At 46.4% G+C, this 14,893-nt stretch overlaps 1 protein-coding gene across 18 annotated transcripts in view; it reads left to right on the top strand.

The window, feature by feature from the left end:
* Window positions 1–14,893, top strand: part of LOC143376352 (uncharacterized) — a 106,328-nt gene that overhangs the window by 26,999 nt on the left and 64,436 nt on the right. Inside the window, exon 7 of one of the 18 annotated variants that reach the window (XM_076826585.1) lies at window positions 13,442–14,409. The exons of 13 other annotated variants lie outside the window; for them this stretch is intronic. In XM_076826585.1, the coding sequence (XP_076682700.1) occupies window positions 13,442–14,010 (569 nt within the window). In that variant the 3' untranslated portion in view covers window positions 14,011–14,409. Of the gene's footprint in view, window positions 1–2,871; window positions 4,333–7,108; window positions 7,711–13,438; window positions 14,410–14,893 lie in introns of those variants that run through there. 4 more of the 18 variants (XM_076826583.1, XM_076826580.1, XM_076826579.1 and 1 more) reach the window with 4 other exon arrangements.

Raw genomic sequence — 14,893 nt, 5'->3', positions numbered from 1 at the left:
TATTACCAGCTTAGCCTACCTTCAAACTGCAACGACTCTACTTTAATCCTACCAAAAATGGCTTGAACAGCAAATTGTACATGATTTTCGTAGTCACGCGAGCATTTTTAACCCTTCTTTTTCTTCTTCCTAAGCTCAAAGAAATGAGCAGATATTGGTCACGCTCCCTAATTTACAATCCTGTCCCGTGCACCTTCCAGACCGTGCCGAAACGGCCAGTGAAATCTCGTAGACCATTTCGAATGGTTCGAAGGGCCAACTGAAGTCTGTACATCAGGTGTTGCTTGTGTGTTACAGTCCCATTCCCAGACAACAGGATCGGCGAGTTCCGATGCAGCTTCTGCAACTGCCCCTACTCGTCCCAGAGCCACCTGAAACGGCACATCACCAAGGGCTGCTTCATGGACCCCACGTTCCGCGTGGAGGACAGGCACATGATGAACATGATGAAGTCCAGGAACTACGTTTGCCCGAACTGTTCGCAGGGGTACAAGAACAAACGAACGCTGGACACCCATTTGCGCACTGCCTGCGGCCGGGAGCCGAAATTCCGCTGCCCTTATTGCGGCCTGAGGAGCAAGCACCCGCCCAACATATACACGCACATCAGGCGAAGGCACCAGGGCCAGGATCTCTTCCTGATCGTCGACCAGGAGCAATGTTAAACGATCTTCTAAGCTCTCTGTAAAAATAAACACTCGTTCGCCACGTTTTATACAATTTTCAATCGTTACCGCGTGAAATAGTTCCGAGCAATGAATTGTGTTGATTGAGTGCTCCAGCCTCAAAGCGTCTGGGAGTCTTCGACATCGTAAACACAGCGGTATATCTTTCATGCGAACGTTTAGAATAAATTTCTGGTAATTTAACAAAACGCGTATCGTTCCTTCCTTCTCCCCGTAGGTATGTTCCTCTGTTGTATTGGTAGATATGCTCGAAGAGGAACTTCGAGATTAGTGAGCTGACTAGAGACACTCGTAACGTAATAGTAGATGGGGTAGAAACGTATATACGCATATGCGTGGGTAATTAGTGACTATCTTCAGTAGACTTGTAAGGGTCCTTTCGAAGCTTTGCGAAGGGAATATTAATTGTTAGTAGATAGTTGATACATGTTTATTTTAGACCTTAGTGTATTAAAGGGACTTTCATGCACACGGCTCGAATGTTTTCTGCGATTCTGTTTCAGTGAGGAAGGTAATAGAGTGGTGGGTCAGCGTAAATAGCATCTCGACCGGCAGTGAGCGTTCGGCGGAGCTGAAGTCACAGAGGGTCAAGCCGGTCACATGCGTTCACAAGAACAGCTCGATTAAATCTTATGAATGCAAAAAGTGCTTCAAATCGTTTTCTCGGCTGACGACACTAAAGTCGCACAAGTCGAACGATTGTAAGAGGACTTACAAGTGTCTTTGGTGCAACAGGTATTTTTCGTATCGGGCGAGCTATTGTCGCCATAGAAAATTGTGCGTAGTGTAAAACAAGCGCGTCATAACTGCACAAGGCCTTTTATCTGGAAATATAAAAGTCCTGTGTTTAAATGTGCTCACCCTGGCAAGTCGCTAGTTCGCATCGAGGGTGATCACTTTCGGAGTTGCTAAGCATGCGCAACAATCTCCCGTTCCTTCCTCGCGAGGAAACGAGACCACAGTGCCTGGACGCATCGTGCAAACCTGTTCGATTCTCAAATCATGTAAAACAGAGTTTTATACGACACGGTGCATTTTGGATTTCGTTTCGCGGGTTCGTAGCTACGCAAGGTGATGTACATGATGTTCGGAGGGTGATTTTTTGAGAAATTGCTGGGGATAGTGTTTTGAGTTTTTTCTTTTTCGTTTGGCCGAGAGCAGCGGAGCTTGCATAGTTGTAAGTATAACACTTACAGGTGGACAAATTATTTAGTTACCATTAATTTCTCAGAAAATGGCTTCTAATACCTTATGCACACCAGTCTGCCTGCTTTTTGTTACTGTTTTAACAAATGTTTCACGGCACTTAACAACATTTTAACACCGTGTGATGTTCTGACATTAAGCTTCAGATTTTTAGTGTATACTGTTTATCAAATCTACGACCCTGAGGCTAGAACCACGAATTCTTGGTAAAATTCTTTTGTTTCTTTATTTTCGTTTTATTAAGTTGCAACTTCTTAATCGTTGCTGAACGGTTTCTACGATCACAAGCAGAGTTGTCGTAGGTTTTAGTCAAGATTTTGGCACGGGTTTAACGAACTCGGTTCTTGCATTATTAAGCAATCGTCACTGGATTTTGTGCAATTATTATTTCTGTTTACGATCAGCGAGTAGCCTTTATTTTTATTTTTACTAGATCTGCGTTTCATTCGAGTGCACGATTCAGTGCAATATTGCTACGCTTATACGCAAGAGTTGGAATCTCTTTAACTCTATCGCCTCGCGGCATTTATCATGTTTAAGCGAGATTCAACGTTAGTGACAGAAGATATCTGTAACAAAATGTTTCATTATGTTTTACTATTTTATATGCATAAGGAGAAAAGGTTAAGATTGTTACCAAATCTTTTATATATATATATATATCATCCATTCGCAACAAATAGTAGCATCCTCGAGTACTACTATATTCTTCTCGCCACGAGAAATAATTGTTACCAAAGAACGAATAAAAGAGAGCTACTTTTACCCCATCATCTTCACGATCTCATCTCCGTACCTTTCCACTTTCAACCAACCCGCCGTCGCGCCCGCAACGATACGCGAATTTTAACGTAATTCCCCGTGGAAGAGCGGCGACGAGCGCTTAGAGGGGGAGAGAAAAAGAGTGTCGGAAGAAGAAGACAGCGTAGGGTTAACAGGACTGTTGGCCCCTCTGATAGATGCTTTGATGATGTTGCAGAGAGCGAGCTGTATCGCGTTCCAGGGCAAGCTGCGTCCAAGTGCCAAGACGCGACTCGTTGCCACAGTTGCAGCTACTGCGGCAAGAGCTTTACCAGGGCGAGCTTTTTGCAGGCCCATCTGACCTACCGTTGCTACTGGAACCCCCAGTCCCAGCTGTACAGGGCGGGGAAGCCGGGTCGTTTCGTGTGCAGCATTTGCGGGGCGAGCTACTCGCGACAGAACAGCCTCATGTGGCACGTGAGGCACGAGTGCGGTAAGGTGCAGAGGTGCACGCACTGCGGCAAGACCTTTTTGCATCGAACCAGCCTGTACAAGCACAGGAGCCGTTACTGCCCCTTTCGTCACATCGTCGACAAGCTGGCCAAGTCGGACACCAAAGATCTGACAGCGTTGGAGATCGATACTTCCATGAGGAATCAGTTGGTACTGGACCCTCTGGACTTCTGATGGCATCATCTCCTTTCCATCCATTGATCCTTGTATATACTTGCCTGTATAATACGAGATCTTGATACACGTGTTGCCTTAAGGGGTCATGCCTACCTGCAAGGCATGAAAACGCAAGTATTTTTTTTTTAATTTTGAAGGCTTTTTTTAAATAAACAGTTGCATATTCGAAAGTATATATTTTAAAGTTCTTACAGTTTTTTTTTGCAATGCCATGTCTAAATAAATAATGGCATTATAAGTGATCTCTCGGCAGCGGTTTTTTATTACGGTGATCCACTGTAGCTTTGACCTGGTTCATCAGAAATAAAAAATTCGACCAAATTTAGTTAGTACTTAGATTATCTTGTCCTTAATCGTGGCTGTTTTATTTCCGTCGCGTGGTTTTTATTTTACCAGATGAAAAATTATGAAACACGAGCGCGATTCTGTGATGAAAATCAATACTTTTGCTATGAGAAGCTGCCATATTATAGCAAATTAATATTTAGGGAGAATGAACGATTAAGGACAAGATAATCCAATATACTAACTAAATACCCGCGATTTTCTTATTTTAGATGAACCAGGTCAGAATTATAGTGGTCACCACAAACTACTGAAAAAAAGCGCTGCTGGGAGATCGCTGATAGTTTTTTTATTGCTTTACATTTTCCATCGCAAAAATTACTACAAGTAGTTCGACATGTACACTTTCGAATACATAAAGGTTTATTGAAAAAAGTCTTCAAGTTAACAAAAAAAATCCGAAAACACAAGTATTCAAACCTTGCAGGTAGGCAAGCCCCTTAATCGATAATGAGTGTGTATCGACTCTGCGAGGATTGCTCGCGAGTAAACCTTAACTCCTTCGCGTGCAGTATGCTACTTTTGATATTGGGAGGCATTGCTCTAGGAGCAATGCTTCGTTATCGTTTCTTCGGTCTATGGGGGCTGTGTAAAGGTTTCTACAGTGTGATTCTTCGTTGTAAGGCGTTATAGAGTTTTTATTGAATAAATGTAAGCTTCGGACGAGTGGCTTGATCTTTCTTCGACGATCCACAGCTGATGTTGGGTATTAGTGTCCAAGCTGGAATTAAGTGTTCAGAAATGGAACTTCGCATATTTCTTTCGCGGATAGTGAATAAAGAAGCACATTACGTATAAGCGGGAATTAATAGATATTATCAGTGGATTAAATTCTTCGACCCTACTACTTACAAGTAAAGGGTACACTTGCTTAGGTATAATAGCTTGAACTACAAGTGCTTTCGGAGAAGCATCGCAGTTTAAATAACTCCCAGAAAGCGCAGAAAAGTGCTTTCCGTTTCGAACAAAGAAAAAGAAACTTAAACCTCACCACATCCGTATATATGTATAACAACGTCGATTACTTCAACCAATTAACCACAGGGAATACTTATTCTTTAAATCACTTGGTAGTAGAATCTACATGGTTCCATCAGTGACACGTATGGCACCGATATGTCTTCACACGATTTATCCGAAAATTCTCACCGCCTCGCCTCTAAGTGGTACACATAATACGCTAAATAATAAATCCAATGCAATTTATCTTTCACCAACACGGTGGCCAATAACGTCACATGTAACCATGCAACTACTACCACTAACTGCAGTGCAGGGAAAAAATGACAAAACCCCCCCCGAATGGGGATGCTGCTGATAATGGGTTGGCACGAGGAATGTTGATCGATATCCCCTTTGAACAACTGGTGCCCTGTTTAATTCGATGTTGTTGACCGGTGTTTCAGGGTCTGTGAAAGAGTATCTGGACCCCGAGCTGTTGAAACGGAAGTACGTGTGCGAGTATTGTCGCAAGCCGTTCACACACTCGCGGTTCCTGAGCAAGCACCGTAATAATTATTGCTACTTTAACCCGTGCTCGGAGTTTTACAAGACGAAGGCTTCGCGGCCGTACGTCTGCATCCTTTGCGGAGCCAGTTACAGTAAACAGTCGTCGCTGAAGTCGCACATCCGCTTCGACTGCGGGAAAACGCAGGAGTGCGACTGCTGCGGCAAGACCTTCTTGCACAGCAGCAGCTTGCGCAAGCACAGGGTGCATTGTCTGATCGAGAACGAGTAAAAAATAACGCCTCGTTTACATCAGAATCGCGTTGATTCTACGGTTTCATTGGATTCTTTTTTTTCTTCATTTTTAATCGTTCGTCAATTAAATGTCACGTTCCATTCATTTCTTTTAAGCCTTGCTCGTGTATATCGCAAGGGATTGTCTCTGAAAATTAGAACAGAGGACATTCGTCGTAATTTCGAATGATCACATTGCATGGGTCATGCGAATCAGTGATTAAGAACAGCTTGTACTCGTCGCGAGTTTCTGTCTCATCTACTCGTCTGAATGTAAAGATAATAAAGAGCTATTGGACGCACCTTCTGCCAGTTCTTACACCCGCAACACGTTCCCCCGTGGTCCTCGTTGAATTCTCATCGTACCGTCAAGGTGTATCTGACTGATCGGTCGTTTAAGAGCGACCTTATTGCACGCAGGTACTTTTCTGTTATTTTCATCGCGAGGTCCCCGTGCGAAGCACACACTACCCGCGGCGAATTGCACGGCGGGAGCGTAATTGACGAGTGGTTAATAATGTTGCAGAGCGACTCGCGGAAACGATCCGAGGGGGCGATTCGAAGCGAAAGTACAATTGCAAATACTGTGGCAAAGGTTTCATCCTGAGCGGCCACTTGAAGAGCCATCAGAAGACCTTCTGCTATTGGAACCCTAGGTCTACCTGCCACCAGCTTCAAAAGAGCAGGCCGTATTCCTGCGGCCAGTGCGGCGCCTGTTACGCGAAACAGTCCCACCTGATATTCCACGTGAGGCACGACTGCGGGAGGACGCAGAAATGCGTCGACTGCGGCAAGACCTTCCTCCACAGCAGCAGCTTGCACAAGCACCGGCAGCGAGCCCAGTGCGGCTTTCAATCGCGCGTAAACAAACTCGAAACTCCGTAAAAGACACGAACGTTGACAGAAAAGATTCTCTATAATCCCTTAACTCTTTGAATCTCGATTAACGAGTACGGAATATTATAAGGCACGCGAAATGTTAGATAAATATTGGAGAAATAGAGAGATGTAAGAAGATACAGAGTCTTGGCTTTGATTTACCTTCGCAGTAGGTTCTCCTGTGCGGTTTACCGTTTGGTTTAATTGGCCCCTCGGATTAGGGTGTGCTGATGGGCTGGTTGGTCTTTTCAGATCACATCTGCGCTGGAAGAAGGGTGTACCGTCGAAGAAGGTGGCGTCAGAAAGTATCCTCTCGAAATGGGCTGCGGCGTGTCGCTGCGATGTGCCATTCTGCTCTGTATGACGTTGAAGAAGATCGATTTGCAGGTCCAGAAGGAAATAGAGGAATACTGTATCGTGCCCTACGGGGACTTCCCTGTACACGAATCTACTCGTAAGGCACTTGCAACTCGACAGCGCGGTAACCCATTCAGGAGAATAAACAGCTCCTTACCACCCCCTGCTCCGAGTCCCCGCGATTTCAGCTTACTGCGAATGAACGGTCGTCGAACCGTCGATGATCCTAGCTTCCATGGAATTGCTGTACAAAATGCTCCACGTGAGAATAAATGAATTACAGTCGCCAGCGATCAGAAAGATCGCAAACACCTGTTTCTTTCCACCGCCTGCGTTCCCACGATTCTAACGACTATAATGGGTTCTCTCCTTCCGTTCACGCCTCGTATCGTTTACTTGTTTGTCTTCTTGTAACCACTTCAGCCGCCAAAGCGATTATGTTGATTCCCTCGGTTCTGTTACAGAAGTAGCGAGGAAACGTGTGAGCAATTCCAGCCGCCAGACTACGATCATGTTGAGGAACGGGAACAGAGGCCCCGCGGTGGACAGCCGTGTCGGCGGCCCGAGGGTGATACCGTCCAGCTCGCACAACGTCAGCGGCTCCTCGACCATCAGCGAGTGGGTGGACGTGGCGAACACCAACAAGTACAAGAATCGTTACATCTGCCAGTTCTGCAACAGGGAGTTCTCCGTGGCCAACGCTTTGGCCAAGCACATCAAATTCAACTGTCTGCATAATCCAAACGCCGAGTGCAACAGCAGCAACCTGAGTCATCCGTTCGTGTGCAACGATTGCGGGCGCCGATTCAAACAGAGAAAGATGTATACCTACCACGAGAGATACGAGTGCCAGAAGTACGTCATCTGCCCGGACTGCAACAAGAAGTTAGTCGGCGCCAGCGTTTCAATCAAGCATATGAGACTGTGCAAGGGGAAGAAGCAAATGGCGAAGCAGCAAATGGCGAAGCCCACTGATGTCATATTCTCTGTGCAAAACAAGAGCATCTGCTCTCAGCTGATCTTGTCCACCAGCGACGAGAACAGCGATTAACCTGCCGCGCCCACCTTTTCATCTGTTTCTAGTGTTTTACTTATGTTACATGTACGATAACACTTATGTGCCATTCGCCGAGTAGTGCCTTGCGCCATTTCTTTTGATAGTTGTCCTTTCTTTTATTTTTTACCGCCGCGTATTACCTTTGTTACGCTCTCAGGACGATAACTGAGCCATTCTCACGTGATATTGCGCGAAACGAACTTTCCTTTTTTTATATCACGTAAAAGAGTCTTTTTTTTATTTTTATACTGTTTTCTTTTTTATTACGCCTGTTCGATGCGTTAATTTTGAGTTCTGACACGACCCGATTGGAATCGTTCGGCGAGCCGAATGGATTATTGTTCTACGTGTCGAAATATACTATTTTTTCAATCCAATCGTTTTGTTTTATCACCCACATAATCCAAGATTCCGTTAGTGTCCGCGATGTTTCAATGAATTCATGGCGTTCGAGGGAATCTTGATCTGTACCGTGAGTCGCGATTCAAAGGGGAGTGGAAAGTTCACTTCGTTGCACGATGATATTACCTGATCTTTGAATCGAATTCAGTCATATACCAACTCCAAAAGGCACAGGGCGTAAATTACAAAGCACCGCTCCTAAACATCAGGATATACATCGAGGAGCATCGTCCTGCGTCGATCCCCAACCCGGCAATAGCCAACCGAAATTCAATTAGCCCCTCAAGGCCGTTGAAAACATCAAACTACCCCTATTTCACTGGCCTGGGGTCGCCGATTGACTTAGCGCTCCTTTAAACCACAATCTTAACAACTAAAGCCCTGTAACCACGAAACTTCTGCGACCAACAGTGAATAAAGAACACGATACACGCGGGTTGAAAGAAAGTACTGGAGTACTGGAAGCTCTGTCTCGACCACAGCTCTATGAACCCAAGTAGACCATCGAAATCCAAGCCGCGCGTTTAGCCAATACCTCTCCAAGCATGGACGAAACTGTATCGCTATCCGAATGCCGATGAATTCTATAGCTGCGCCAGGTTCCGCCGACACTAACTACCCCCAAACATTCGATTCTTTTTCTAGATCCGATGTACGCTCGAATCCACCCGTCCTACATTCGTTCCGACATGCTAGCAGCCGGCTCGTTGCAGCCGGAGGCTTACCTGCCGAGACGGGACTCCATCAAGGACACCAAGGACGAGTCCTACCTGTACATAGAGCCGGGCTGCCGTCAGGAGCCACTGCCCTCCGTGTCCAGACCGCACTGGCCGGACAGCCTAGTCGCCCAGAACTCCCTGCCTAGAAAAAAGTTTTATTGCCCCCGCTGCAACAGCGGCTACACCAGGCTGTCCGACATGAAGACCCACTGTCACTTCCAGTGCGGCAAGGAGCCGCGCTACCAGTGCCCGTACTGCACGAAGAAGGCGAAATTTTCCTCGAACATGTACGTCCACGTGCGCCGTATGCACAAGGACGAGAAGCTCCAGATCATCGACCTGTACAAGCAGCTCTCCAGAGTTCGCTATTAAACGATCAGAGCCTCCCTTCGTCTGCGAACCAAGGGGAGCCATTCACGTCTATCCACCGTGAACCGTGGAGTCTTCCACTCGGAAGACGGTGATGAAAGACGAAGACTTTCGTGGACGATACATATCTTAAGTTTCTGTAAGAGTCTCGCTGCATATTTCCGTGAAATGTCGTTAGTGCCCCCCACCGGAGTCTATGGTTTTCTATGAGCGCGAAGTTTAGCAGGGCAATCGTTCGTAGATGAGTGAGCTTTCATAGCGTCCGGAGAGTGTTCCGTTCCATTGTATCCACCGAGTAGCATGCCCGTTCGACAGAGACTTGTGCCGGAACCGCCCGTTGAGGGCCATCGCCGTGGAAGCGTATCCGAGAATTGTTTTGCGACCGTTGAGAGAGGCGCTCGATTTACCTAGCTAGACACGTTTGTTATCTATAAGTGCCCCGAATAAAGGCTTCCCGAAACTGCTCGCCGCATCCATACGAAAACAAGTATCTCACAGTTATTTGCGTTTCCTCGTTTCTTTCTGTTTCGCTTTCGTTGGCATGATCGTCACCACGAGTCCAGCAAACATCTCTCCCTCCCACCCGGTGTGAAGGGCCCCGCTGACCGGTAGGTACGGTGACGGGGAGCGTTGTATGTTACACGAATGATCCCTCGTATCGTAGAGCAGACAGAACCTACCTCGCGAAGCATCCACCGTGTCCTGGGTCCTTTAATTTAGAAAGAAAGGCGGCCCGCCCCGCGACTGCACTGACTGGGGATACGATTTTTCCAGGTTTCAGACGATTCGCCGCGTCGAGGCTGTTCCTTACCGCGGGCCAGCGGAGCAGGCTTTTCAGGACGTTCGTGCCAAATAACACCAAGTATCCTTGCAGCAATTGCACCAGTGTTTTCAGGCAGAAACGGAGCCTGCACACGCACCTGAGATACGAGTGCGGCCAGCCGCCGCGGTTCAAATGCCCTTACTGCGACCTGATCTCCAAGAAGACGTCCAACGTGCAGAAGCACATTCGCCGGAAGCACGAGGGCAACGTGGTCTACGTGCAGGACATTTATCGTTTACCGAACCTGGCCCTTTAAGCCACCCAATGTGAACATGTCCCTTGAATAGGATTTAGTCACGCCTCCCCTCTGTGCCCCAGTGTAATAAAATTGTACGTAATGTTCCCTGAAATGTCGAGTGTTCCCTGAATGCGACATCGTTGGAGAGTTTCTCTACTATCGCTGTAGCGACCAGTTGATTTGTTCTTTTGATTTCTCATGGATTTCGAGGCACCAGGTGAGTATCATTGGCTCTCGATGAGAGTAAGGGAGATTCCACTGACGAGAGACCTTTCGGTTTCAGGCTTCGCTTGGCTAGAGGATGGAAGTACAACCACGCCAAAGGGATGGCTCAAGAATTCCTGTCGTTTTCGAAAATGCACTCGATATCCATCTCAATGTATTCCGTTGAGGCATGTGTGAATAAAGAGAGTGCCGCTTTCGAAACGAACTGGCTCATTTCATCCTTTCGTGTACGCTTCCAATACGAGGTTTGTCTTAACACGTTGACTGTAATACGGTTCATGTATCATCGACGACATCGAGTTCCTTTGGGCACATACGTACTCTTAGTTGCATTTAATTCATTTAATTATATGCAAGTAAAAGCAAGAGGAGCCAACTTGCTCGCACGCTGCCTTCCTACAGATCTGTAGCGATCGGCAATCAAACAGACTTGAAGGCGACACCACCCGGGCGTGCGAGACTTTGTAAAACCGTAGAAACGAATGAAGACAATTACCGAAGATCTAATATTCCTTAACAGAACCATATCTCCCTTACTTTTAGACACTCAGTCTCACACCTCTTGTAGAATCAACATAACAAAGTGTTGCGGCCGCAAGCAGCCGCAACTGGTGCCCGCGGCCTCACCGCAACAGCTGTTGAGTCGGCTGCGGTGTCTTTGTAACGTTTTTGACCGCTAATCATCTTCGCGGGACAGTCACTCGGCGACCGTTAGTTCTGGGAACAGCATCGTCGCGACAACACCGTCGGTTTTGATTATCGAAAGGTCCTGCTCGTGCCCATTTCCGCTACGTACTGTTCAAGTGGAGTTCTGCACCAGCGACCCGTTTGTCGCATCGCGCCCACGTGCCTACGACTCTGTGTACCGTCTTCGTCTCTGTCGGTGTCAATTCTGTTGTACGACGTTATTGTAATCTGTGTTGCACAACCATCAGTGGGTTCGCTGAGTGACGAGAATAAATTAGTGTCGTCCCCCCGAGAGAGTAATTCAACCCCGTCATTCTTCCTTCGAGTCGTCCTAGCGCCGGCATTCAAAACCGCTCTTGGCGGAAACACAGAGCATTCTTATCGAAATGTAAAACACGATGGTAGCCGAAGTGATTATTGTATTAAAAATTACTTCATTCAACAGCCCCTGTCGATGACTCCTGCAGAATATAGCGTGGTTCAGTCTGTAGGGGTGAATAATAGATATGGTTTATTAACTGTGAAATTAACACTTGTTATAGTATGTACGAGGATTGTCAATATCGTTGCAAAAAAGTAGCGGACGTTTTTAAACCCTGCAGACGGAACCATCCTGGCAAAATGGTGGGGTGCATAAAAAAGAAGCCATTCCTTCTGGTACTATTAAGATACATCCAAATATATATATATATTTTTCTCTGAAAAGAACACTAATAATCCTCAACGAGCAATAATCCCATACTGTTCAGATCAACGTAACAAAATCTGTAACGCATTTTCCCATTAAGCGGTAACGCCACGATGAAAAGCCAAAAATTACAGGATAACTTTGAAGATGATTTTAAAGAAATTTGTGAATTGCAGTCGCCAGCGATGAGAAAGATCGCGAACACCTCTTTCTTTCTAATGCCTGCGTTTCCACGATTCTAACGACTATAATGGCTTCTCTCCTTCAGTTCACCCCTCGTATCGTTTACTTGCCTCTCTTCTTCTAACCACTCCAGATTATGATTATTCCCTCGGCTCTGTTACAGCAGTTGTGAGGAAGCGTGTGAGCATTCCCATCCGCCAGATCTCGATGATATCGAGGAAAAGGAACAGACGCCCTGCGGTGGACAGCTGTGTGAAGAGAGTGCTCTTACTGCGAGTATCGGTTGATGAGATCGTCCAACACCCGCAGTCATATGCGCACCAACCACCGCGGAAGACGCATCTTCGTGATCGATCTAAAAACGCCTCGATACTTCAATACCAAAATCTTGTACGGATCGCCGGGAAACAGTATTGTATGATGTGTGGAAACTGGTACCCCTGATTCATGGGAGTTTCTTCGCTGCGTACTGATATATCTGATAATAAAACCGAAAGTGAAACATTCGACTCCTCCGTCACAAGAATACCAAAGTCCCACATCCGAGAAGGGGGATCCGCCTTGTAACGATCTATTCACATTTCTAGACGATTAACACCGTCCTCTTGCCGTTCTCCAGGGCACTTATTAATTAGCTATTGGATAGACGGAACGCGTGTCGTTGCTCCAGCGCCGACTCTGACAAGCTGCAACCATTTATCTTGCAGATCTGCAGAATCTGAGCCGCTTCAAGATACCGACATGCAACGCCACCCGGAGAACCACGGATTACCAAGTGCCGAACAAGGACAGGTTCCCGTGCCCCAAGTGCGCCAGCATATTCAACCGGAAGCGCAATCTCCACGAACACCTCAAGTTCCACTGCGGTCAGCCAGCGAGATACCAATGTCCCTATTGTGATCATCGTTACAAGAGAACGTCGCACGTCTACAGGCACGTGCGAGCCCAGCATTATGGCGAAATGGTGTGGTGCGTCGATCTCAATAAAGGAAAGAAAAAATAGCTCTTACGTTGCTTCTGGTACTATCACGATACATCCAAATATCCCTATATACTTCTCTTGGAAAAGAACACAAACAGTCCTCTACGAGTAACTATCCCATACCGTTGCGATCAACGTAACAAAATTTGAATCGCATTTTTCTATTAAGTGGTAACGCCGCGATGATAAACATGGTGGGATAACTTTGAAGGTGATTTTAAAGAAATTTGTGAATTACAGTCGCCAGCGTTGAGAAAGATCGCGAACACCTCTTTCTTTCTAACGCCTGCGTTTCCACGATTCTAACGACTATAATGGGTTCTCTCCTTCCGTTCACGCCTCGTATCGTTTACCTGTCTGTCTTCTTGTAACCACTCCAACCGCCAAAGCGATTATGTTCATTCCCTCGGTTCTGTTACAGCAGTAGCGAGAAAACGTGTGACCAATTCCAGCCGCCAGACTTCGATCATGTTGAGGAACGGGAACAGAGCTCCTGCGGTGGACAGCCGTGTCGGCGGCCGGAGGGTGATACCGTCCAGCTCGAACAGCATCAGCAGCTACTCGACCATCAGCGAGTGGATGGACGTGGAGGACACCAACAAGTACAAGAATCATCATATCTGCCAGTTCTGCAACAGGGAGTTCTCCGTGATCAACGTCTTGGCCAAGCACATCAAATTCAACTGTCTGCAGAATCCAATGGCCAAGTGCAACACCAGCTACACGAAGCATCCGTACGTGTGCAACACTTGCGGACGCCGATTCAAAGTCAGAAAGTCTTTGAACTTCCACAAGAGACACGAGTGCCAGAAGTACGTCATCTGCCCGGACTGCAACAAGAAGTTAGTCGGCGGCAGCGTTTCAACGAAGCATATGAGACTGTGCAAGGAGAAGAAGCAAATGGTGGAGCCCACTGATGCGATGTTCCCCACGCAAAACGAGAGCATCTGCTCTCAGCTGATCCTGTCCACCAGCGACGAGAACAGCGATTAACCTGTTGCGCCCGCCTTTTCATCTGTTTCTATTCTTTTAATTATTCTTCATATACGATAACATTTAAGTGCCATTCGCCGAGGAGTTAGTACCATGCGTCATTTCTTTTGATAGTTGTACTCTCCTTTATTTTTTACCGCCGCGTATTACCCTTGTTACGTTCCCAGGGCGGTAACTGAGCCATTCTCACGTGATATTGCGCGAATCGAGCTTTCCTTTTTTTTATATCACGTAAAACGAGTCTTTTTTATTTTTATACTGTTTGTAGTTCGTTTCCTTTTTTATTCCGCCTGTTCGATGCGTTAATTTTGAGTTCTGACGCGACGCAATTGCGCATCGTTCTACAACCCGAATGGGGTCCTGTTCTACGTGTGGAAATATAATATTTTTTTAACGCAATGGTTTTGTTTTATCAATCACATTTGCCGGAAGCACGAGTGCAACGTGGTCTACGTGCAGGATATTTATCGTTTACCGAACCTGGCCCTTTAGTTTAAATCACCCGATATGAACACCTCCCTTGAATAAGATTTACTCATGCCTCTCCTCTGTGCCCAGTGTAATACCATTATACGTAAATTTCCCTGAAATGACGAGAGTTCCCAGAATGCGACGTCGTCGGTGGGTTTCTCTACTATCGCTGTAGCGATCAGTTGATTTGTTCTTTTGATTTCTCATGGATTTCGAGGCACCAGGTGAGTATCATTGGCGCTCGATGGGATGAGGGAGATTCCTCTGACAGACGCCTTTCGCTTTTAGGTTTTTCTTGGCTAGAGCGATGAAAAGCCAAAAATTGCAGCATAACTTTGAAAATGATTTTAAAGAAATTTGTGAATTACAGTCGCCAGCGATCAGAAAGATCGTGAACACCAGTTTCTTTCTG

Source organism: Andrena cerasifolii, chromosome 14, assembly GCF_050908995.1.
Source record: "Andrena cerasifolii isolate SP2316 chromosome 14, iyAndCera1_principal, whole genome shotgun sequence".
Classification (NCBI taxonomy): domain Eukaryota; kingdom Metazoa; phylum Arthropoda; class Insecta; order Hymenoptera; family Andrenidae; genus Andrena; species Andrena cerasifolii.
Note: the sequence above shows the minus strand (reverse complement) of the source record. Positions and strands in the feature narration are given on the sequence as shown.